Raw genomic sequence first — 24,275 nt, forward strand, 5'->3', positions numbered from 1 at the left:
GTCTCTGATTGTCTCCTGCAGTATGTCCGCAGTCTCTGATTGTCTCCTGCAGTATGTCCGCAGCCTCTAATTGTCTCCTGCAGTATGTCCGCAGTCTCTGATTGTCTCCTGTATAATGTTCGCAGTCTCTTATTGTCTCCTGCATTATGTCCGCAGTCTCTGATTGTCTCCTGCATTATGTCCGCAGTCTCTGGTAATCTCCTGCAGTATGTCCGCAGTCTCTGATTGTCTCCTGCAGTATGTCCGCAGTCTCTGGTAATCTCCTGCAGTATGTCCGCAGTCTCTGATTGTCTCCTGCAGTATGTCCGCAGTCTCTGGTAATCTCCTGCAGTATGTCCGCAGTCTCTGATTGTCTCCTGCAGTATGTCCGCAGTCTCTGGTAATCTCCTGCAGTATGTCCGCAGCCTCTAATTGTCTCCTGCAGTATGTCCGCAGTCTCTGATTGTCTCCTGTATAATGTTCGCAGTCTCTTATTGTCTCCTGCATTATGTCCGCAGTCTCTGATTGTCTCCTGCAGTACGTCTGCAGTCTCTGATTGTCTCCTGCAGTATGTCCGCAGTCTCTGGTAATCTCCTGCAGTATGTCCGCAGTCTCTGATTGTCTCCTGCAGTATGTCCGCAGTCTCTGGTAATCTCCTGCAGTATGTCCGCAGTCTCTGGTAATCTCCTGCAGTATGTCCACAGTCTCTGATTGTCTCCTGCAGTATGTCCGCAGTCTCTGATTGTCTCCTGCAGTATGTCCGCAGTCTCTGATTGTCTCCTGCAGTATGTCCGCAGTCTCTGTTTGTCACCTGCAGTATGTCCGCAGTCTCTGATTGTCTTCTGCAGTATGTCTGCAGTCTCTGATCCTCTCCTGTAGTATGTCTGCACTCTGTGACACTCTCCTGTAGTATGTGTATTAATGTGCCCCTTTACTTGCTCAATTATTTGGGATTGCTCCACTGCTCAGTGAGAGGTAATGATGTGCATTAACCTCTAGCAACCAATCAGCGAACAGTAGTGATCTGCTTTAATCTCTAGCAACCAATCAGTAAATGGTTATGATGTGCTGTAAACCCTAGCAACCAATTAGTGAGCGCTAATAATGTACATTAACCTCTAGCAACCAATCGGCAAGCAGAAATTATGTGTTGTAACCTCTAGAAACCAGCAAAAGAGCAGTAAGGATAGGCTGTAACCTCTGGCAAACAATTGCAATCGCTGCGTGATCTGCTGCAGTAAAATGATTTTGAGTCTACCTGCTATTTTTTGTATGTCTCAGAATGGGGAGGGGGGCCCCAAGAAAATGTTTGCCCAGGGCCCAATCAAAATAAAAGACGGCCCTGGTCTAGGATTACACCTAGAACCCTGGTATGCGGGGATGGGTTGATAGTTATGCCATTGATCTTGACAGAGAAATCAGGGGAAGAGGCACGTGAGGGAGGAAAAATTATGATGGTTGGTTTTGGACACGTTGAGTTTGAGGAAGTGGTGTGACATCCAGATTGAGGCTGGGTTCACACTAGTGCAAATTGGATGCGGGTTTTCTCCGCATCCAAGTCACATGACAGGAGAGTGTGCCTGGCTCTCAATGGTTAACACATCTCTGTGGTGGCTGTGGAGCAGATTGTACAGGGGTCCTGTGCATCTTTGGCTCCATTTCAGGTCCAAATCCAGGCAACAATTCGGCCCTGATTCCTCCCTAAAACGGAGAACAGGGACGCACCGGACCCATGTTGTGAGCCGCATGCGATTTAGGTGTGAATCCAACATGGTATGTCTGTTAGTAAATCAGTGATGCTTAAGGAAACTGACGGGATGAGCTGGGGGGTAGAGAGAAAGATTAGGATGTCATAAGCATAGAGATGGTATTGGAAGCCATGAGAGGCTATCAGCTGACCCCGGGAGGAGGTGTAGATCAAGAATAGGAGAGGTTCAAGAACAGAACCTTGGGGGACCCCGACGGAGAAAGGAGGAGAGGAGGAAGTAGAATTGAAAGAAGAGCACAATCATGGAGACCAAAGGAGTAAAGTTTTTTTTGAGGAGGAGGTGGTCAACCGTATCAAAGGAAGCCGAAAGGTCCAGAAGTAGGAGTATAGCATAGTGTCCATTGATTTCTGCTGTTAGTAAATCGTTTATGAGTTTTAGGAGAACAGTTTCTGTGGAGTTTTGAGGACGAAATCCAGACTGAAGGGGATCAAGAAGGTTATTCTTAATGAAGTGGTCACTCAGTCGGTTGTAGACCAGACGTTCAAGAAGTTTGGAGGAAAAGGGGAAGGGGCTTAGGTTGTTAAGATTGGTGGGATCTAGTGAGGACTTTTTAAGTATGGGGGTGACTAGTGCATGTTTTATAGAGTTGGGGAAGATGCCAGAAGAGAGGTAGAGATTGAAGATGTGAGTTAGAGAATGTAGGATAGAGTCAGAGGGTGACCACAGTACTTGAGAAGGAACATGGTCCAGGGGGCAGGTGGTTAGGTGAGTGTTAGAAATACAGTGGGGAAGGAAAGTATTCAGACCCCCTTACATTTTTCACTCTTGTTATATTGCAGTCATTTGCTAAAATCATTTAAGTTCATTTTGTTCCTCATGTACACACAGCACCCCATATTCACAGAAAAACACAGAATTGTTGACATTTTTGCAGATTTATTAAAAAAGAAAAAACCTGAAATATCACATGGTCCTAAGTATTCAGACCCTTTGCTCAGTATTTAGTAGAAGCCCCCTTTTGATCTAATACAGCCATGAGACTTTTTGGGAAAGATGCAACAAGTTTTTCACACCTGGATTTGGGGATCCTCTGCCATTCCTCCTTGCAGATCCTCTCCAGTTCTGTCAGGTTGGATGGTAAACGTTGGTGGACAACCATTTTTAGGTCTCTCCAGAGATGCTCAATTGGGTTTAAGTCAGGGCTCTGGCTGGGCCATTCAAGAACAGTCACGGAGTTGTGAAGCCACTCGATTATTTTAACTGTGTGCTTAGGGTCATTGTCTTGTTGGAATGTAAACCTTCGGCCCAGTCTGAGGTCCTGAGCACTCTGGAGAAGGTTTTCGTCCAGGATATCCCTGTACTTGGCCACATTCATCTTTCCCTCGATTACAACCAGTCGTCCTGTCCCTGCAGCTGAAAAACACCCCCACAGCATGATGCTGCCACCACCATGCTTCACTGTTGGGACTGTATTGGACAGGTGATGAGCAGTGCCTGGTTTTCTCCACATATACCGCTTAGAATTAAGGCCAAAAAGTTCTATCTTGGTCTCATCAGACCAGAGAATCTTATTTCTGACCATCTTGGAGTCCTTCAGGTTTTTTTTTTAGCAAACTCCATGCGGGCTTTCATGTGTCTTGCACTGAGGAGAGGCTTCCGTCGGGCCACTCTGCCATAAAGCCCCGACTGGTGGAGGGCTGCAGTGATGGTTGACTTTCTACAACTTTCTTCCATCTTCCGACTGCATCTCTGGAGCTCAGCCACAGTGAACTTGGGGTTCCTCTTTACCTCTCTCACCAAGGCTCTTCTCCCCCGATAGCTCAGTTTGGCCGGACGGCCAGCTTTAGGAAGGGTTTTGGTCGTCCCAAACGTCTTCCATTTAAGGATTATGGAGGCCACTGTGCTCCTAGGAACCTTAAGTGCAGCAGAATTTTTTTTGTAACCTTGGTCAGATCTGTGACTTGCCACAATTCTGTCTCTGAGCTCTTCAGGCAGTTCCTTTGACCTCATGATTCTCATTTTCTCTGACATGCACTGTGAGCTGTAAGGTCTTATATAGACAGGTGTGTGGCTTTCCTAATCAAGTCCAATCAGTATATTCAAACACAGCTGGACTCAGATGAAGGTGTAGAACCATCTCAAGGATGATCAGAAGAAATGGACAGCACCTGAGTTAAATATATGAGTGTCACAGCAAAGGGTCTGAATACTTAGGACCATGTGATATTTCAGTTTTTCTTTTTTAATAAATTTGCAAGAATTTCAACAATTCTGTGTTTTTTTTCTGTCAATATGGGGTGCTGTGTGTACATTAATGAGGACAAAAATGAACTTAAATGATTTCAGCAAATGGCTGCAATATAACAAAGAGTGAAAAATGTAAGGGGGTCTGAATACTTTCTGTCCCCACTGTAAGATTAGCAACCCCATCTACGGTAGTGGGGTTGAATGAGGTAAGTGTTGAGTGGACCTGTGGACATGGAGTGTTAAGTTGGGGGCTTATCTGTAAAGTGGAGATTTCATCACAAATTGTATCAATTTTATGATTGAAGTGACTGGCGATCTCCTGGACAGTGAGTGAGTTAGTGGGTGGAGGCACTGGAGGATGAAGTAGAGAGTTAAAGGTTGAGAAGAGTTGACGAGGACTGGATGAGAAGGTGTTAATGAGAGTGATAAAGTAGGTCTGCTTGGCAGTGTGGAGGCAAGAATTGTATTTTTGGAGGGCAGATTTATATTGGTTGAAGTCTTTGTGGGGCTTAGTTTTACGTCACAGACGCTCAAGAGACCGTTTCTTGAGACCTCTGGTGTTATCTGTTTGCCGGGGTTGTAGGGATTGGGGCCTGATTGTGTGTGTAGTGAGGGGGGCGAGCTCGTCCAGGGTGGCGGACTGGCGATCCATTGTAGACTGAAGTGGCTAGTTTGGGGCACGACAGGGGTGAGGTTGTGTCATAGGGTTGGTCGGTAGCAGAGTAGAGAAGAGAAGGGTTGAAGTGGCGAAGGTTTCTACGGGTAATTGTTAGGCGATTGGAGGAAAAGGTGGTGGAAGACAGGGAGAGAGCGAAACTAATAAGGTGGTGATCAGAGAGAGGAAAAGCATTGTTGGAGAGGTTGCACGGAGTGCATCGGTAGGAGAATACAAGGTCGAGGGTGTTGCCATCAGTAGAAGCATGTACCCATTGCTTCGGTCCAATCTTCTGTTAGAAGTTGATCCTGCCGACTACGATCATTTTTGTAGGCGCCCCCCTTGTTGTCTCATGTAGTCCTTACACTGCTGGGGACCTGTCAGGGGCCCCCTGATTTAGTCTATAGCTGCCCCATAATCTAGGGTCATCCCAGGGCCAGCATATCCCCCGAATCGCCACTACCTCCCACTAGAGCCATCTTCTGTTAGGTGGTTGATCCGGCAGACTATGCCAATTTCTGTAGGCACCCCCCCCCCTTGTAGTCTCGTGTCGTCCTTACACTGCTGGGGGGCCTGTCTGTGGCCCCTGATTTACTCTATTACTGCCCCACAATCCAGGGCTATCCCAGGAGCAGCATATCTTCTGTAACTCTTCTTCTAGCGCCATCTTCCGTTGGGAGGGTAATCCTGCTGACTACGCCAATTTCTGTAGGCACCCCCCCCCCCAGGGCTTTTAGGGGCCCCTGATTTAGTCTGTAACCCCCCTGCCCCCCAATCTCCACAATCCAGGGCCACCCTAGGACAAGCATATCCTCCATATCTCTCGCACTAGCGCCATCTTCTGTTGGGAGGGTAATCCTGCTGACTACGCCAATTTCTGTAGGCACCTCCCAGGGCTTTTTAGGGGCCCCTGCCTTAGTCTATTGACCCCCCTGCTCCCCTTATCTCCACAATCCAGGACTATCCCAGGACCAATATATACGTCCCCACCTACCACTAGCGCCATCTTCTGTTAGGAGGTTGATCCTGACGACTACGCCAATTTCTGTAGGCGGCCCCCTTGTTGTCTTGTGTAGTTCTTACACTGGGGCCCCTGTTTTACTCTATTACTGCCCCAGAGCCCACACCAAACTAATATGTGTCCATGGAGATCAGGCTGGGGCCCTATCAGGACACATCCCAGCTGCAGTAACCCATAGCAACCAGGAAGTCAGGGCAGGACCCTAAAGGTTCCTGACTGGTTGCTCTGTGTCAGTGATTCCTGTCCTAGGGCCCCTTGTGGCCCCTCATCAGGCACATTCCAGGCCTAGGTACCACTTCCCTCATCCTCCCATTCCCATGACAACCGCTGACAATGACATCACCAGCCAGCTAGCGAGGCCCCACCTTCTCCACTCAGCTGTCACAGACGGCCCCGCCCCCCCGTACTCCACTGTCACATGGGCGCCGCCCCCTACTGTGCTGTCACGGCCGTCCCCGCCCCTTCCACACAGCTGTCAAGGAAAGGTCCCGCCCATTCCGCTCGCTGTGTCCCGCCTCCTCAATAAAAACGGATGCCTGTTGCCACGCCTACTCACTGAATGCTGAGACGTGTGGCCACGCCCACAGCCGAATACTGCTACGTAGTGTCACGCCTACTCACTGAATATTGAGACGTGGGGTCACGCCCACAGCATAATACTGATACGTAGTGCCACGCCTACTCTATGAATACTGATCCGTGATGCCACGCCCCCTGCCTTCGTAGCCTGTGGAAGAATTGTTGAGTCAGTGCGGGGGGGAGGGGATAAGATGAGCCCCGCCTCCTAGTGCGCCCCGCCCAGACCCCGCCTCCTCCTCCTCTTCAGCATCCTGCAGAGCGGCACCATGATGGAGGAGATAGATCGCTTCCAGGTGCCCACCGTCCACTCCGAGATGCAACCGCTGGTGAGAGACTCGGGCCTTCTCCCCCTTCCCCACCCCCACCTAACAACACACAGCACCGGGAGGAGGGCGGGGATACCGGAGAGAGAGGGGCGGGGGGAATGTACACATATCCGAGGATCAGGAGGAGGAGAAATGGGGGTACAGAGGGTATACAGGGGGTACAGAGGGTATACAGGGGGTACAGAGGGTATACAGGATGTATACAGGGGTACAGATGGTATGCAGGAGGTATACAGGGGGTACAGATGGTATACAGGAGGTACAGATGGTATACAGGAGGTACAGATGGTATACAGGAGGTTTACAGGGGGTACAGATGGTATACATGATGTACACAGGAGGTAAAGATGGTATAAAGGGGGTACAGATGGTATACAGCATGTATACAGGGGGTACAGATGGTATACAGGAGGTACAGATGGTATACAGGAGGTTTACAGGGGGTACAGATGGTATACATGATGTACACTGGGTAAAGATGGTATAAAGGGGGTACAGATGGTATACAGCATGTATATAGGGGGTTCAGAGAGTATACAGGGGGTACAGATGTTATACAGGGGGTACAGATGGTATGCAGGAGGTATACAGGAGGTACAGATGGTATACATGGGGTGCAGAGAGTATACAGGAGGTTTACAGGGGGTACAGATGGTATACATGATGTACACAGGGGGTAAAGATGGTATAAAGGGGGTACAGATGGTATACAGCATGTATACAGGGGGTACAGATGGTATACAGGGGATACAGATGGTATGCAGATGGTATACAGGGGGTGCAGATGGTATACAGGGGGTACAGATGGTATACAGGGGGTACAGATGGTATACAGGGGGTGCAGATGGTATAAAGGGGGTAAAGATGGTATAAAGGGGGTGCAGAGAGTATATAGGGGGTACAGATGGTATACAGGATGTATAAAGGGGGTGCAGATAGTATACAGGATGTATACAGGGGGTAAAGATGGTATAAAGGGGGTACAGATGGTATACAGGATGTATACAGGGGAGGGGGTACAGATGGTATGCAGGAGGTATACAAGGGGTGCAGAGAGTATACAGGGGGTACAGATGGTATGCAGGAGGTACAGATGGTATACAGGAGGTTTACAGGGGGTACAGATGGTATACATGATGTATACAGGGGGTAAAGATGGTATAAAGGGGGTACAGATGGTATTCAGCATGTATATAGGGGGTTCAGAGAGTATACAGGGGGTACAGATGTTATACAGGATGTATACAGGGGGTACAGATGGTATGCAGGAGGTATACAGGGGGTACAGATGGTATACATGATGTATACAGGGGGTACAGATGGTATAAAGGGGGTACAGATGGTATACAGCATGTATATAGGGGGTTCAGAGAGTATACAGGGGGTACAGATGTTATACAGGGGGTACAGATGTTATACATGGGGTGCAGAGAGTATACAGAGGGTACAGATGGTATACAGGGGGTGCAGATGGTATACAGGGGGTGCAGATGGTATACAGGGGGTGCAGATGGTATACAGCTGGTATACAGGGGGTACAGATGGTATGCAGGGGGTACAGATGGTATACAGGAGGTACAGATGGTATACAGGGGGTACAGATGGTATACAGGATGGTATACAGGGGTACAGATGGTATACAGGATGTATAAAGGGGGTGCAGATGGTATACAGGGGGGTACAGATGGTATACAGGATGTATACAGGGGGGTACAGATGGTATACAGGGGGGTACAGATGGTATACATGATGTATAAAGGGGGTGCAGATGGTATACAGGGGTACAGTTGGTATACAGGATGTATACAGGGGGGTACAGATGGTATACAGGATGTATACAGGGGGTAAAGATGGTATAAAGGGGGTACAGATGGTATATAGGGGTTCAAAGAGTATACAGGGGGTACAGATGGTATACAGGGGAGGGGTACAGATGGTATGCAGGAGGTATACAAGTGGTGCAGAGAGTATATAGGGGGTACAGATGGTATGCAGGAGGTATACAGGGGGTGCAGATGGTATACAGGGGGTACAGATGGTATGCAGTGGGTATACAGGGGGTGCGGATGGTATACAGGGGGTGCAGATGGTATACAGGGGGTACAGATGGTATACATGGGGTATGGTATGCAGGAGGTATGCAGGGGGTGCAGATGGTATACAGGATGTATACAGGGGGGGTACAGATGGTATACAGGGGGTACAGATGGTATACAGGGGGTACAGATGGTATACAGGATGGTATACAGGGGGTACAGATGGTATACAGGGGGTGCAGAGAGTATACAGAGGGTACAGATGGTATACAGGAGGTATACGGGGGGTACAGATGATATACAGGGGGTGCAGATGGTATACAGGGGGTGCAGAGAGTATACAGAGGGTACAGATGGTATGCAGGAGGTATACAGGGGGTACAGATGGTATACAGGGGGTACAGATGGTATACAGGAGGTACAGATGGTATACAGGATGGTATACAGGGGTACAGATGGTATACAGGATGTATAAAGGGGGTGCAGATGGTATACAGGGGGGTACAGATGGTATACAGGATGTATACAGGGGGGTACAGATGGTATACAGGATGTATACAGGGGGGTACAGATGGTATACATGATGTATAAAGGGGGTGCAGATGGTATACAGGGGGGTACAGTTGGTATACAGGATGTATACAGGGGGGTACAGATGGTATACAGGATGTATACAGGGGGTAAAGATGGTATAAAGGGGGTACAGATGGTATATAGGGGTTCAGAGAGTATACAGGGGGTACAGATGGTATACAGGGGAGGGGTACAGATGGTATGCAGGAGGTATACAAGTGGTGCAGAGAGTATATAGGGGGTACAGATGGTATGCAGGAGGTATACAGGGGGTGCAGATGGTATACAGGGGGTGCAGATGGTATACAGGGGGTGCAGATGGTATACAGGGGGTACAGATGGTATGCAGGGGGTATACAGGGGGTGCGGATGGTATACAGGGGGTGCAGATGGTATACAGGGGGTACAGATGGTATACATGGGGTATGGTATGTAGGAGGTATGCAGGGGGTGCAGATGGTATGCAGGGGGTGCAGATGGTATGCAGGATGTATAAAGTGGGTGCAGATGGTATACAGGATGTATACGGGGGGGTACAGATGGTATACAGGGGGTACAGATGGTATACATGATGTATACAGGGGGTACAGATGGTATACAGGATGGTATACAGGGGGTACAGATGGTATACAGGGGGTGCAGATGGTGTATATAGGGGGTACAGGAGCAAGAAAGTGAATACAGGAAGGGTACAGGGGGCATAGGATGGATGCCGAGGGTGTACAGGGGGTGTAGGGTGGATGCCTAGGGTGTACAGGGGGTGTAGGGTGGATGCCGAGGGTGTACAGGGGGTGTAGGGTGGATGCCGAGGGTGTACAGGGGGTGTAGGGTGGATGCCGAGGGTGTACAGGGGGTGTAGGGTGGATGCCGAGGGTGTACAGGGGGTGTAGGGTGGATGCCGAGGGTGTACAGGGGGTGTAGGGTGGATGCCGAGGGTGTACAGGGGGTGTAGGGTGGATACCGAAGGTGTACAGGGGGTGTAGGGTGGATGCCGAGGGTGTACAGGGGGTGTAGGGTGGATGCCGAGGGTGTACAGGGGGTGTAGGGTGGATGCCGAGGGTGTACAGGGGGTGTAGGGTGGATGCCGAGGGTGTACAGGGGGTGTAGGGTGGATGCCGAGGGTGTACAGGGGGTGTAGGGTGGATACCGAAGGTGTACAGGGGATGTAGGGTGGATGCCAAGGGTGTACAGGTGGTGTAGGGTGGGTGTACAGGGGGTGTAGGGTGGATACCGAAGGTGTACAGGGGATGTAGGGTGAATGCCAAGGGTGTACAGGTGGTGTAGGGTGGGTGTACAGGGGGTGTAGGGTGGATGCCGAGGGTGTAGAGGGGGTGTGCAGGGTGGATGCTGAGGATGTACAGGGGGTGTAGGGTGGATGCTCTGGGTGTAGGGTGTGTGCGGGTTGGTTTCAGAGGGTGTACAGGGGGTGTAGGGTGTGTGCAGGGTGGTTGCAGAGGGTGTACGGGGGGTGTAGGATGTACACAGGGGTTACAGATTGTATACAGGAGGCACAGATGGTGTATATAAGGGGTACAGGAGCAAGAAAGTGAATGCAGGAGGGTGTACAGAAGGTGTAGGATGGATGCCGAGGGTGTACAGGGGGTGTAGGGTGATTACCAGGGGTAGTAGTATTTCTAGGGTTCGTGAATCCAAGGGATGTATAGATCTAGGGGTACAGGAATCCTGGGGGATAAATACAGTGAGGGGAAAAAAGTATTTGACCCCCTGCTGATTTTGTACGTTTGCCCACTGACAAATGATCAGTCTATAATTTTAATGGTCGGTTTATTTTATCAGTGAGAGACAGAATAACAAAAATATCCAGAAAAACACATTTCAAAAAAGTTATAAATTGATTTGCATTTTAATGAGTGAAATAAGTATTTGACCCCTTCGCAGAACATGACTTAGTACTTGTTGGCAATCTGAGGTCAGACGTTTCTTGTAGTTGTCCACCAGGTTTGCACACATCTCAGGAGGCATTGTGTCCCGCTCCTCTTTAAAGATCCTCTTCATGTCATTAAAGGGGTTGTAAAAGTTCATGTTTTTTCACCTTGATGCCTCCTATGCATTAAGGTGAAAAAACATTCGGCGATTGCAGGCCCCCCCAGCCCCCCCCCCCCCCATTTACTTACCTGAGCCCTCGAAAGTCCCGTGTCGAGAACGCGCTTGATTTTGGCCCGGTTTTCTCGGCTGTTCTCGGCTCTTCATTGGATAGATTGATAGCAGTGCAGCCATTGGCTCGCGCTGCTGCCAATCAACTCCAATGACGCGAGGGCCGGGGGCCGGGGCCGAGTCCTGTAGTCGGCGGCTCATGGACGTCGGATACAGGACTCAGGAGCGCGCCTGCTAGCTAACCCCCTTGGGAGAGCGCTTCCCAGAGGGGGTTAGCTGATGCGGGGAGGACCCGAGACAGCCGCCGAGGGATCCCAGAAGTTGAGGATTGGGGCCACTGTGTGCAAAACGAGCTGCACAGTGGAGGTAAGTATGACATGTTATTAAAAAAAAAAAAAAAAAAGTGAAGCTTTACAACCCCTTTTAAGGTTTCGAGGCTGACGTTTGGTAACTCGAACCTTTAGCTCCCTCTACATATTTTCTATGGGATTAAGGTCTGGAGACTGGCTAGGCCACTTCAGGATCTTAATGTGCTTCTTCTTGAGACACTCCTTTGTTGCCTTGGCCATGTGTTTTGGGTCATTGTTATGCTGGAATACCCATCCATGACCCATTTTCAATGTCCTGGCTGAGGGAAGGAGGTTCTCACCCAAGATTTGATGGTACATGGGGCCCCGTCTATCGTCCCTTTGATGCGGTGAAGTTGTCCTGTGCCCTTAGCAGAAAAACACCCCCAAAGCATAATGTTTCCACCTCCATGTTTGACGGTGGGGATGGTGTTCTTGGGGTCATAGGCAGCATTCCTTCTCCTCCAAACACAGCAAGTTGAGTTGATGCCAAAGAACTTGATTTTTGTCTGACCACAACACTTTCACCCAGTTCTCCTCTGAATCATTTAGATATTCATCAGTAAATTTCAGACGGGCCTGTAGATGTGCTTTCTTGAGCAGATGGACCTTGTGGGCGCTGCAGGATTTCAGTCCTTCCCGGCGTGTTACCAATTGTTTTCTTGGTGACTATGGTCCCAGCTGCCTTGAGATCATTGACCAGATTCTCCCGTGTAGTTCTGGGCTGATTCCTCACCGTTCTCACAATCATTGAAACTCCACGAGGTGAGACCTTCCATGGAGCCCCAGACTGAGTTAGATTGACAGTTATTTTGTGTTTCTTCCATTTGCGAATAATCGCACCAACTGTTGTCAATCTCTCACCAAACTGCTTGGCGATGGTCTTGTAGCCCATTCCAGCCTTGTGTAGGTCTACAATCGTCCTTGGACAGCTCTTTGGTCTTGGCCATGGTAGAGAGATTGGAATCTGATTGCTTCTGTGGACAGGTGTCTTTTATTATTTAAAGTGGTGTTCTGGCCGAAATGATACTTTTTAAATAAAAATACCCCTATAATACACAAGCTTAATGTATTCTAGTAAAGTTAGTCTGTAAACTAAGGTCTGTTTTGTTAGTTTATAGTAGTAGTTTGTTATTTTATAAACTTACAGCAGGCCGTGGACATCTTAAGTGTGGGCATCTGAACCCAGACTGTATTTCTTCCTGGATCTCATCCTTGCAGATCTCGCACATGCTCAGTGCAGTACAAGCAGTGTAATAGGTTTCAGGTCAGGTTTCCATAGCAATGGCAGTTTCAGAGGAAGTTGTCGCCCCTTCCCAGAAGGCATTGCAAACAGGAAATGATGCGATGGGCCGCGGCCAGGGAGGAGGAAGTGAAAAATGAATACAGCAGATATACAGTAGGTGCTGAGAAAAAAAATAAAAAAATATCCAATTTGTTTACAGTGCACAGTTTAGTGAGGGATGCTGAAGAGTTGTAAAAGTGGGTGGAACTCCATTTTAAGAGAGTGTTCCTAATCTCAGCTCATTACCTGTATAGAAGACACCTGGGAGCCAGAAATCTTGCTGATTGATAAGCCCCGGTTCACACAGGGGCGACTTGTCAGGCGACTTAGCCGCCTGACAAGTCGCGTCCCGTTCTGTGCTATGGAACCGTTCTAATAGGTGCGACGCCAAAAAAAAAAAAAGGTTCCTGTACTATTTTTGGGGCGACTTCAGGCGACTTGCATTGACTTCTATACAGAAGTCCTTTTGCAAGTCGCTGCTGAAGTCGTGTGCCGGTCGCCTCGGTGAGTCGGCCTGCAAGTCGTGTTGCCCCTGTGTGAACCGGCAGTAAGGGATCAAATACTTATTTCACTCATTAAAATGCAAATCAATTTATAACTTTTTGAAATGTGTTTTTCTGGATATTTTTGTTGTTATTCTGTCATTTATAAAAAAAACGACCATTAAAATGATACACTGATCATTTCTCTGTCAGTGGGCAAACGTACAAAATCAGCAGGGGATCAAATACTTTTTTCCCTTCACTGTAGATTTAGGGATACAGGTATCCTGCGGGATGTATAGATCTAAGGCAGTGGTTCTCAACCTGGGGGTCGGGACCCCCTCGGGGGTCAAATGATGATTTGCCAGGGGTCACCAAATCCTGGGCTGTTTCTGAAGCGCACCCTGCTCTCCCAGGCTTTTTGTGGCTGCCCAGCTGAGCTGTTCCTGGCGCCCACAGCCGCCCACTCAGCCTCTTAGCAGCCGTCCATTCAGTTCATGGCATGGCTGGGGGGCAGAGACTAGAGGTCAGCTGACTGGTGAGGAATGTGAAGTGGGAGGGGCTGGAGGAGACCCTATCTCATGATTTCGGCATAGGTGTCAATGCTGTGAGACACCACAAAGTCTGAGACACAGTGAAGCCGGAGACACAGTGAGTAACACTACCTGTGATTATAGTTGCCATTAAAAGTCCCCACTACAGTTCTCAGATCAGCAGTTGACCTTCATCAAGAGCACCTAAGTTGGCTGATCAGAACTCCCCCCAGCATTGCCACTCATCCCATTCCCCCCACCAAGGAGTAAGAGAAGGAATAAAAATACAGAATACGTGGAAGGGAGAGGAAAAGAGGGGGAGGAACAAAGAAAAAGGGTGAGAAAGAATAAGAGAGAGAACAAGAAAGACAGCTAGAGAGAGGGATGGGGAAAAAACAGGAAATTAGGATAGAGAGAGATAAAAGGGAAAGAAAGGAGAACAAAAAGAAAGAGTGGTACATCCTGAAATGTACCATAAGGGGTTTTATTACTATACGAGTGGAAGGGACTCAGGGAGCGCTAAATGTCCGTGGGTTAAGGGCGCAAATTACATGTCTTGCCCTGGCTGCTGACAACCCACGCTACGAAAATAATTTTACTGTTAGGGGTCCCCACAACTTGGGAAATTTTACCAAGGGGTCACGGCACTGGAAAGGTTGAGAACCACTGATCTAAGGGTACAGGAATCTGATGGAGATCTATGGATTTAGGGTTACCAGAGTCCTGGGGATTTATATATCTAGAGGTACCGGAATTCTGGGGATGTATAGCTGTAAGGGTACAGGAATCCTGGGGTTGTATAGATCTCGGGTACAGGAATTCTGGAGATGTATAGATCTAGGGGTACAGGAGTCCTGGGGATGTATAGATCTTGGGGTACAGGAATCCCGGGGATGTATAGATCTTGGGGTACAGGAATCCCAGGGATGTATAGATCTTGGGGTACAGGAATCCCGGGGATGTATAGATCTTGGGGTACAGGAATCCCGGGGATGTATAGATCTTGGGGTACAGGAATCCTGGGGATGTATAGATCTAGGGGTACAGGAATCCTGGGGTTGTATAGATCTTGGGGTACAGGAATCCTGGGGATGTATAGATCTAGGGGTACAGGAATCCTGGGGATGTATAGATCTAGGGGTACAGGAATCCTGGGGATGTATAGATCTTGGGGTACAGGAATCCTGGGGATGTATAGATCTTGGGGTACGGGAATTCTGGGGATGTATAGATCTCGGGGTACGGGAATCCTGGGGATGTATAGATCTCGGGGTATAGGAATCCTGGGGATGTATAGATCTTGGGGTACAGGAATCCTGGGGATGTATAGATCTTGGGGTACAGGAATCCTGGGGATGTATAGATCTCGGGGCACATGAATCCTGGGGATGTAGGGGTACAGGAATCCTGGGGATGTATAGATGTAGGGGTACAGGCATCCTGGGGATGTAGGGGTACAGGCATCCTGGGGATGTAGGGGTACAGGAATCCTGGGGATGTAGGGGTACAGGAATCCTGGGGATGTAGGGGTACAGGAATCCTGGGGATGTAGGGGTACAGGAATCCTGGGGATGTATAGATGTAGGGGTACAGGCATCCTGGGGATGTAGGGGTACAGGCATCCTGGGGATGTAGGGGTACAGGAATCCTGGGGATGTAGGGGTACAGGAATCCTGGGGATGTAGGGGTACAGGAATCCTGTGGATGTAGGGGTACAGGAATCCTGGGGATGTAGGGGTACAGGAATCCTGGGGATGTAGGGGTACAGGAATCCTGGGGATGTAGGGGTACAGGAATCCTGGGGATGTATAGATGTAAGGGTACCGGAATCTTGGGGATGTATAGATGTAAGGGTACCGGAATCTTGGGGATGTATAGATCTAGGGGTACAGGAATCCTGGGGATGTATAGATCTTGGGGTACAGGAATCCTGGGGATGTATAGATCTTGGGGTACGGGAATCCTGGGGATGTATAGATCTTGAGGTACGGGATTCCTGGGGATGTATAGATCTTGGGGTACGGGAATCCTGGGGATGTATAGATCTTGGGGTACGGGAATCCTGGGGATGTATAGATCTCGGGGTACAGGAATCCTGGGGATCTCGGGGTACAGGAATCCTGGGGTTGTATAGATGTAGGGGTACAGGGATCCTGGGGATGTATAGATCTCGGGGTATAGGAATCCTGGGGATGTAAAGATCTTGGGGTACAGGAATCCTGGGGATGTATAGATCTTGGGGTATAGGAATCCTGGGGATGTATAGATCTTGGGGTATAGGAATCCTAGGGATGTATAGATCTCGGGGTACAGGAATCCTGGGGATGTATAGATCTCGGGGAACAGGAATACTGGGGATGTATAGATCTCGGGGTACAGGAATCCTGGGGATGTAGGGGTACAGGAATCCTGGGGATGTATAGATCTAGGGGTACAGGAATCCTGGGGATGTATAGATCTAGGGGTATAGGAATCCTGGGGATGTTTAGTTCTCGGGGTACAGGTATCCTGGGGATGTATAGATGTAGGCGTACCGGAATCTTGGGGATGTATAGATCTCGGGGTACAGGAATCCTGGGGATCTCGGGGTACAGGAATCCTGGGGTTGTATAGATCTAGGGGTACAGGAATCCTGGGGATGTATAGATGTTGGGGTACAGGAATCCTGGGGATCTCGGGGTACAGGAATCCTGGGGATGTATAGATGTAGGGGTATAGGAATCCTGGGGATGTATAGATCTCGGGGTATAGGAATCCTGGGGATGTATAGATCTCGGGGTATAGGAATCCTGGGGATGTAAAGATCTTGGTGTACAGGAATCCTGGGGATGTATAGATCTTGGGGTATAGGAATCCTGGGGATGTATAGATCTTGGGGTATAGGAATCCTGGGGATGTATAGATCTCGGGGTACAGGAATCCTGGGGATGTAGGGGCACAGGAATCCTGGGGATGTATAGATCTAGGGGTACAGGAATCCTGGGGATGTAGGGGTATAGGAATCCTGGGGATGTTTAGTTCTCGGGGTACAGGTATCCTGGGGATGTATAGATGTAGGCGTACCGGAATCTTGGGGATGTATAGATCCAGGGGTACAGGAATTCTGGCGATGTATAGATCTTGGGGTACAGGAATCCTGGGGATGTATAGATCTCGGGGTATAGGAATCCTGGGGATGTATAGATCTCGGGGTATAGGAATCCTGGGGATGTATAGATCTCGGGGTATAGGAATCCTGGGGATGTATAGATCTCGGGGTATAGGAATCCTGGGGATGTAAAGATCTTGGGGTACAGGAATCCTGGGGATGTATAGATCTTGGGGTATAGGAATCCTGGGGATGTATAGATCTTGGGGTATAGGAATCCTGGGGATGTATATATCTCGGGGTACAGGAATCCTGGGGATGTATAGATCTCGGGGTACAGGAATCCTGGGGATGTAGGGGTACAGGAATCCTGGGGATGTATAGATCTTGGGGTACAGGAATCCTGGGGATGTAGGGGCACAGGAATCCTGGGGATGTTTAGTTCTCGGGGTACAGGTATCCTGGGGATGTATAGATCTCGGGGTACAGGAATCCTGGGGATGTAGGGGTACAGGAATCCTGGGGATGTATAGATCTAGGGGTACAGGAATCCTGGGGATGTAGGGGTATAGGAATCCTGGGGATGTTTAGTTCTCGGGGTACAGGTATCCTGGGGATGTATAGATGTAGGCGTACCGGAATCTTGGGGATGTATAGATCCAGGGGTACAGGAATTCTGGCGATGTATAGATCTTGGGGTACAGGAATCCTGGGGGAATGTATAGATGTAGGGGTACAGGGATCCTGGGGATGTAGGGGTTCAGGGATCCTGGGGATGTATAGATCTCAGGGTACAGGAATCCTGGGGATGTATAGATCTAGGGGTACAGGAATCCTTAGGATGTATAGATCTAGGGGTACAGGAATCCTGGGGATGTATAGATCTAGGGGTACAGGAATCCTTGGGATGTATAGATCTAGGGGTACAGGAATCCTGGGGATGTATAGATCTAGGGGTACAGGAATCCTTGGGATGTATAGATCTAGGGGTACAGGAATCCTGGGGATGTATAGATCTTGGGGTACAGGAATCCTTGGGATGTATAGATCTAGGGGTACAGGAATCCTGGGGATGTATAGATCTAGGGGTACAGGAATCCTGGGGATATCGGGGTACAGGAATCCTGGGGATGTATAGATCTCGGTACAGGAATCCTGGGGATGTAGGGGTACCTGAATCTTGGGGATGTCTAGATATAGGGGTACAGGAATCCTGTGGATGTAGGGGTACAGGAATCCTGGGGATGTATAGATCTCGGGGTACAGGAATCCTGGGGATGTATAGATCTTGGGGTACAGGAATCCTGGGGATGTATAGATCTTGGGGTACAGGAATCCTTAGGATGTATAGATCTAGGGGTACAGGAATCCTGGGGATGTATAGATCTAGGGGTACAGGAATCCTGGGGATATCGGGGTACAGGAATCCTGGTACCTGCACACATATAAGAAGAGGACATGTATATGATGTAATGCGGAGTGCCGGTGGCCGGGTTGCTGGTCTTGTGGTCACACGGTGTCTGGGGCTGGCAGTGAGGTGTGGTGCTGATGCTGGAAGAGTATTGTGGTGATTGCTCAGCATCCTCTGGGTGTAGTGCCGGTATCTGGGATGCAGGAATAGATCGGTGATTACACAGCATCTGATTTTAGCAGTGAGGTGCGGTGCTGCTGTCCGTGGTGCTGGAACATGGTGCAGGTATGTAGGGGGCTGAGGCTGCACTGGGTTCTGGGTGGAGTACTACATGCAGGTTATTTGGTAATATTTTGCGGTCCAGGGTGTGCAGTACATGATCAGTAATGTGGTTTTAGTGCATGTATTTGTGACTGTATGGCATGCATAGTACATTAGCAGTGAGGTATGGGGGATGCTAGGGGTGGTGTACAGTATGCATAGTACATATTAGCAGTGAGCAGTTGCATTGCTAGGACATGGTGCAGGTATTTGGGATGCTGGGGTACTGTATTATTGTATGGCATGTATGTTACCCTAGTAGTCAGGTGTTGTATTGGTGGGGCAGTTGCAAATTGTTTTGGGTGGAGTAGGATATGCAATGGTATTTTAGGTGTGGTGCAGGTATTTGGGGTTCCGGGGTTATATTTCGAAGCAGAGAGGTATGGTGCAGGTATTTGGGCTGCCAGGGTAATATTTTGGAGCACGGGGGGTGTGGGCTTGCTGGGATTTCTGGTGCAGGTATTTGGGGTGTTGGGGGAATATTTCGGAGCAGAGAGGTATGGGGGTTGCTGTGATTTCGGATGTAAGGTGTGGTGCAGGTATTTGGGGTGCCAGGGTAATATTTTTTTGCACAGGGGGTCTGGGGTTGCTGGAATTTATGGTGCAGGTATTTGTGGTGGCGGGGTAATATTTTGGAGCACGGGGGGGTATGGGGGTAGCTGTGATTTCGGATACAAGGTGTGGTGCAGACGCTCAGACAGGCCAGTGAATAGGGATTTTGGTTGTGGTTGGATAAGCGGCTGCTGCAGATCCCCGTGGGAATGCTTATTTTGTTTGCACACTGAGCGAGGATCAGGGGATGACATTGTGTTTTCTTCCAGAGGGAGGCCGGGGAGGGTGTGGTGTGTGAGCATTCAGCCATCACTAACCGGCTTCTCTTCCGGCTGCACAGGGGTTAATCCTAGGGAGACGGGCTCCTTCTCCTCCATAATAATGGCCGCCTGTGAGTCAGCTGGGCCTCAGTGATGCACACATCTCCAGCCTGTACACCAGGAGGGGGGGGGGCTCCAGCATCGGCTTTGTATTTACAGAACAGGCCCTGAGATTGGACCCTGTGCATGCAGATCTGACCTGAGCATGCAGGGATGTTTACCTACAATGGTGACGTCATAATGGATATGGGGGCTGGGCAGGCTCAGGGATACAGCAGGTTGGGGGGACACTGTGATTAAAACAGGAAAACATTGATACAAGGGGTGCAGTGGCATAGGAGGTGCAGGAATGCAAAGATTAATAGATGGAGGGGTGCAGGAATAGAAGGATTAAGAGGGGTGCAGGAATAGAAGGATTAAGAGGGGTGCAGAAATAGAGAGATTAATAGAGGAGGGGTGCAGAAATAGAGAGATTAATAGAGGAGGGGTGCAGAAATAGAGAGATTAATAGAGGAGGGGTGCAGAAATAGAGAGATTAATAGAGGAGGGGTGCAGAAATAGAGAGATTAATAGAGGAGGGGTGCAGAAATAGAGAGATGAATAGAGGAGGGGTGCAGAAATAGAGAGATTAATAGAGGAGGGGTGCAGAAATAGAGAGATTAATAGAGGAGGGGTGCAGAAATAGAGAGATTAATAGAGGAGGGGTGCAGAAATAGAGAGATTAATAGAGGAGGGGTGCAGAAATAGAGAGATTAATAGAGGAGGGGTGCAGAAATAGAGAGATTAATAGAGGAGGGGTGCAGAAATAGAGAGATTAATAGAGGAGGGGTGCAGAAATAGAGAGATTAATAGAGGAGGGGTGCAGAAATAGAGAGATTAATAGAGGAGGGGTGCAGAAATAGAGAGATTAATAGAGGAGGGGTGCAGAAATAGAGAGATTGAATAGATGGAGGGGTGCAGGAATGCCGAAATGAATAGATGGAGGGGTGCAGGAATACAGAGCTTAATTAAGGGGTACAGGAAAGCAGTGTTTCTATATACAGGGGGTCCAGGAAGATGGGTAAAGGGTTAAAAGAAGTGTGGAAGGCAGTGGTAAAGGGGTACAGGGGGTGTGGAAGGCAGCGTTAAAGGGGTTCAGGGGGTGTGGAAGATAGTGGTTGGAAACACGTATAGCGGGGTTCCAGGAAGACATCATGGATACTGGGGGAATTGATATGCACCCATGCCGGGGGTTCTGAAAATTTGGGGTTCATAGATACATGAATAGAGGAGGTGCAGAATGTGGTGATTGGATACATAAGGGGGGGGGTTCAGGATAAAAGGGAGAAAGCAGTACAGGGGTTTCAGGAATGGCTGAGTGGCTCCCAAAATCCTCAATTCAGGGGGTGCAGGAAGGCAGAGTTTGGATACATGTATAGAGGGGGTCCAGGAAGGCAGAGGTAAAGGGGTACAGGGGGTGCGACACAGGTGCAGATGATGCAGCAAAATAGCTGGTAGAGGGGTGCAGAAATAGAAAGGATGCCGGGGTAGAAAGAGTTCAGTAACGAGGGATGCAGAAATGCAGGCAGGCGGGAATGCCACATACTGAGAATACTAGAATAAATTGGGAGATGCATTGGAATTGGGCTACAGACTGTACAGGAATATGGGTTGCAAATGCAGTCATGGGGGTGACTGGAGATACAGAGGATGTAGGGTTGTGGGGTACTGGAAGTGCAGGGGATGTAGGGATGAGGATTGCAGGAAGTGTAAGATATGCAGAAATGAGGGGTACTTGAAATACTGGGAATGCAGGAATATGGAGTACTGTAAATGCAGGGGATGCAGATATGCAGATATACTTGAACTGCGGGGGGGTGCAGGGTTGTGGAAGTGCAAGGTAGTGGAGATGCGGGGGGGGGGGGGTACAAGGTTGTGGAGGTGCGGGGTAGTGGAAGTGTAGGGGGGTGCAGGTCGGTGGAGGTGCAGGGGGGGGGTGCAAGGTTGTGGAGGTGCAAGGGGTGGGTGCAAGGTTGTGGAAGTGCAAGGTTGTGAAGGTGCGGGGGGGTTACAAGGTTGTGGAGGTGCGGGGGGGTTACAATGTTGTGAAAGTGCAAGGTTATGGAGGTGCGGGGGGGGGGTTACAAGGTTGTGGAGGTGCAGGGGGGGGGTTACAAGGTTGTGGAAGTGCAGGGGGTGCAGGTCGGTGGGGGTGCAGGGTTGTGCAGGTACGGGGGGGTGCAAGGTTGTAGAGGTGCAGGGGGTGGAGGGTTGTGGAGGTGCAGGGGGGGGGTTACAAGGTTGTGGAAGTGCAGGGGGTGCAGGTCGGTGGGGGTGCAGGGTTGTGCAGGTACGGGGGGGTGCAAGGTTGTAGAGGTGCAGGGGGTGGAGGGTTGTGGAGGTGCAGGGGGGGGATTACAAGGTTGTGGGGGTGCAGGCTTGTGGAGGTGCGGGGTACTGGGGGTGCAGGCTTGTGGAGCTGCGAGGTACTGGGGGTGCAGACATGTAGAGTAGAGAAGACAGGCTGGTAGCAGGCCCCATGCTGTCTATTGTAAATGGAATGTATACAGGATGTATTGGACTTCTAATGCCGGTATCTGCTGATTATTTCCTGCTCTCTGATGATTGGATGATACTGTAGGATGGTCTGTATAGTTTCCTCCAGCATTGTGCCGACATTGGCTGTAGCGTTGTTGATAGCTGTGACATGGCAGCACAGGATGTGGTGTCGGGGTCTCCGGCAGGATCTCTGTGTTGCTGAATGCTGGGTGTATGCTGGATCTCTTTATCACCTGTCAGTAAATTGTATACACAGGAAGCTACTAATTCCATTACTTCTCAGTCACCATGTATTATTGCAGTGAGGAGGGAAGAGCGGGACGTTTGCAGTGAGGAGGGAAGAGCGGGACGTTTGCAGTGAGGAGGGAAGAGCGGGACGTTTGCAGTGAGGAGGGAGGGACGGTTGCAGTGAGGAGGGAGGAGCGGGACGTTTGCAGCGGGAGGGCAGGACGGATGTAGTGAGAAGGGCGGGGCGGTTGCAGTGAGGAAGGAGGGACGGTTGCAGGGTGGGACGTTTGCAGTGAGGAGGGCGGGACGGTTGCAGTGAAGGAGGGAGGGCGGGACGGAGGGAGGGCGGGACGTTTGCAGTGAGGAGGGAGGCGGCACGTTTGCAGTGAGGAGGGCGGAACGTTTGCAGTGAGGAGGGAGGCGGGACAATTGCAGTGAGGAGGGCGGGACGGTTGCAGGGCGGGACGGTTGCAGTGAGTAGGGAGGGACAGTTGGATGGAGAGACGGTTGCAGTGAGGAAGGAGGGACGGTTGCAGGGTGGGACGTTTGCAGTGAGGAGGGAGGGCGGGACGTTTGCAGTGAGGGCAGGACAGATGTAGTGAGGAGGGCGGGACGGTTGCAGTGAAGACGGAGGGAGGGCGGGACGGTTGCAGTGAGGAGGGAGGCGGGACGGTTGCAGTGAGGAGGGCAGGACGTTTGCAGTGAGGAGGGAGGCGGGACAATTGCAGTGAGGAGGGCGGGACGGTTGCAGGGCGGGACGGTTGCAGTGAGTAGGGAGGGACAGTTGGATGGAGAGACGGTTGCAGTGAGGAAGAAGGGACGGTTGCAGTGAGGAGGGCGGGACGGTTGGATGGAGGTAGGGCGGGACGTTTGCAGTGAGGAAGGAGGGAGGGCGGGACTTTTGCAGTGAGGAGGGAGGCAAGACGTATGTAGTGAGGAGGGCGGGACGGTTGCAGTGAGGAGGGCGGGACGGTTGCAGTGAGGAGGGAGGGCGAGACGATTGCAGTGAGGAGGGCGGGACGTTTGCAGTGAGGAGGGCGGGACGTTTGCAGTGAGGAGGGCGGGACGTTTGCAGTGAGGAGGGCGGGACGTTTGCACTGCGGGGCGGTTGCAGTGAGGAGGGCAGGACGGTTGCAGGGCGCAACGTTTGCATTGAGGAGGGAGGGACGGTTGCAGTGAGGAGGGTGGGACGTTTGCAGTGCGGGACGCTTGCAGTGAGGAGGGACATTGGGACGGTTGCAGTGAGGAGGGACATTGGGACGGTTGCAGTGAGGAGGGACATTGGGACGGTTGCAGTGAGGAGGGACATTGGGACGGTTGCAGTGAGGAGGGACATTGGGACGGTTGCAGTGAGGAGGGAGGGACGGTTGCAGTGCGGGACGCTTGCAGTGAGGAGGGAGGGCAGGGCGGTTGCAGTGAGGAGGGACATTGGGACGGTTGCAGTGAGGAGGGAGGGACGGTTGCAGTGAGGAGGGCGGGACGGTTGCAGTGCGGGACGGTTGCAGTGAGGAGGGAGGGCAGGATGGTTGCAGTGAGGAGGGATGTTGGGATGGTTGCAGTGAGGAGGGCGGGACGTTTGCAGTGCGGGACGTTTGCAGTGAGGAGGGAGGGCAGGACGTTTGCAGTGAGGAGGGAGGGCAGGACGTTTGCAGTGAGGAGAGCGGGACGTTTGCAGTGAGGAGGGAGGGCGGGACATTTGCAGTGAGGAGGGAGGCAAGACGTATGTAGTGAGGAGGGTGGGACGGTTGCAGTGAGGAGGGCGGGACGGTTGCAGTGAGGAGGGAGGGTGTGACGGTTGCAGTGAGGAGGGCAGGACTGTTGCAGGGCGGGACGGTTGCAGTGAGGAGGGAGGCAAGCCGTATGTAGTGAGGAGAGCGGGACGGTTGCAGGGTGGGACAGTTGCAGTGAGTAGGGAGGGACAGTTGGATGG

The 24,275-nt window shown here is 50.5% G+C and overlaps 1 protein-coding gene across 1 annotated transcript in view; it reads left to right on the top strand.

Moving 5' to 3' along the window:
- Positions 1 to 6,378: 6,378 nt before the first annotated feature.
- Positions 6,379 to 24,275, top strand: part of FAM219A (family with sequence similarity 219 member A) — a gene marked incomplete in the record, with an annotated part of 127,791 nt that continues 109,894 nt past the window's right edge. The window contains 1 exon segment of the mRNA XM_073611724.1: positions 6,379 to 6,516. Within this exon segment, the coding sequence (XP_073467825.1) occupies positions 6,457 to 6,516 (60 nt within the window).

This window comes from Aquarana catesbeiana, linkage group LG01, assembly GCF_042186555.1.
Source record: "Aquarana catesbeiana isolate 2022-GZ linkage group LG01, ASM4218655v1, whole genome shotgun sequence".
Lineage (NCBI taxonomy): Eukaryota > Metazoa > Chordata > Amphibia > Anura > Ranidae > Aquarana > Aquarana catesbeiana.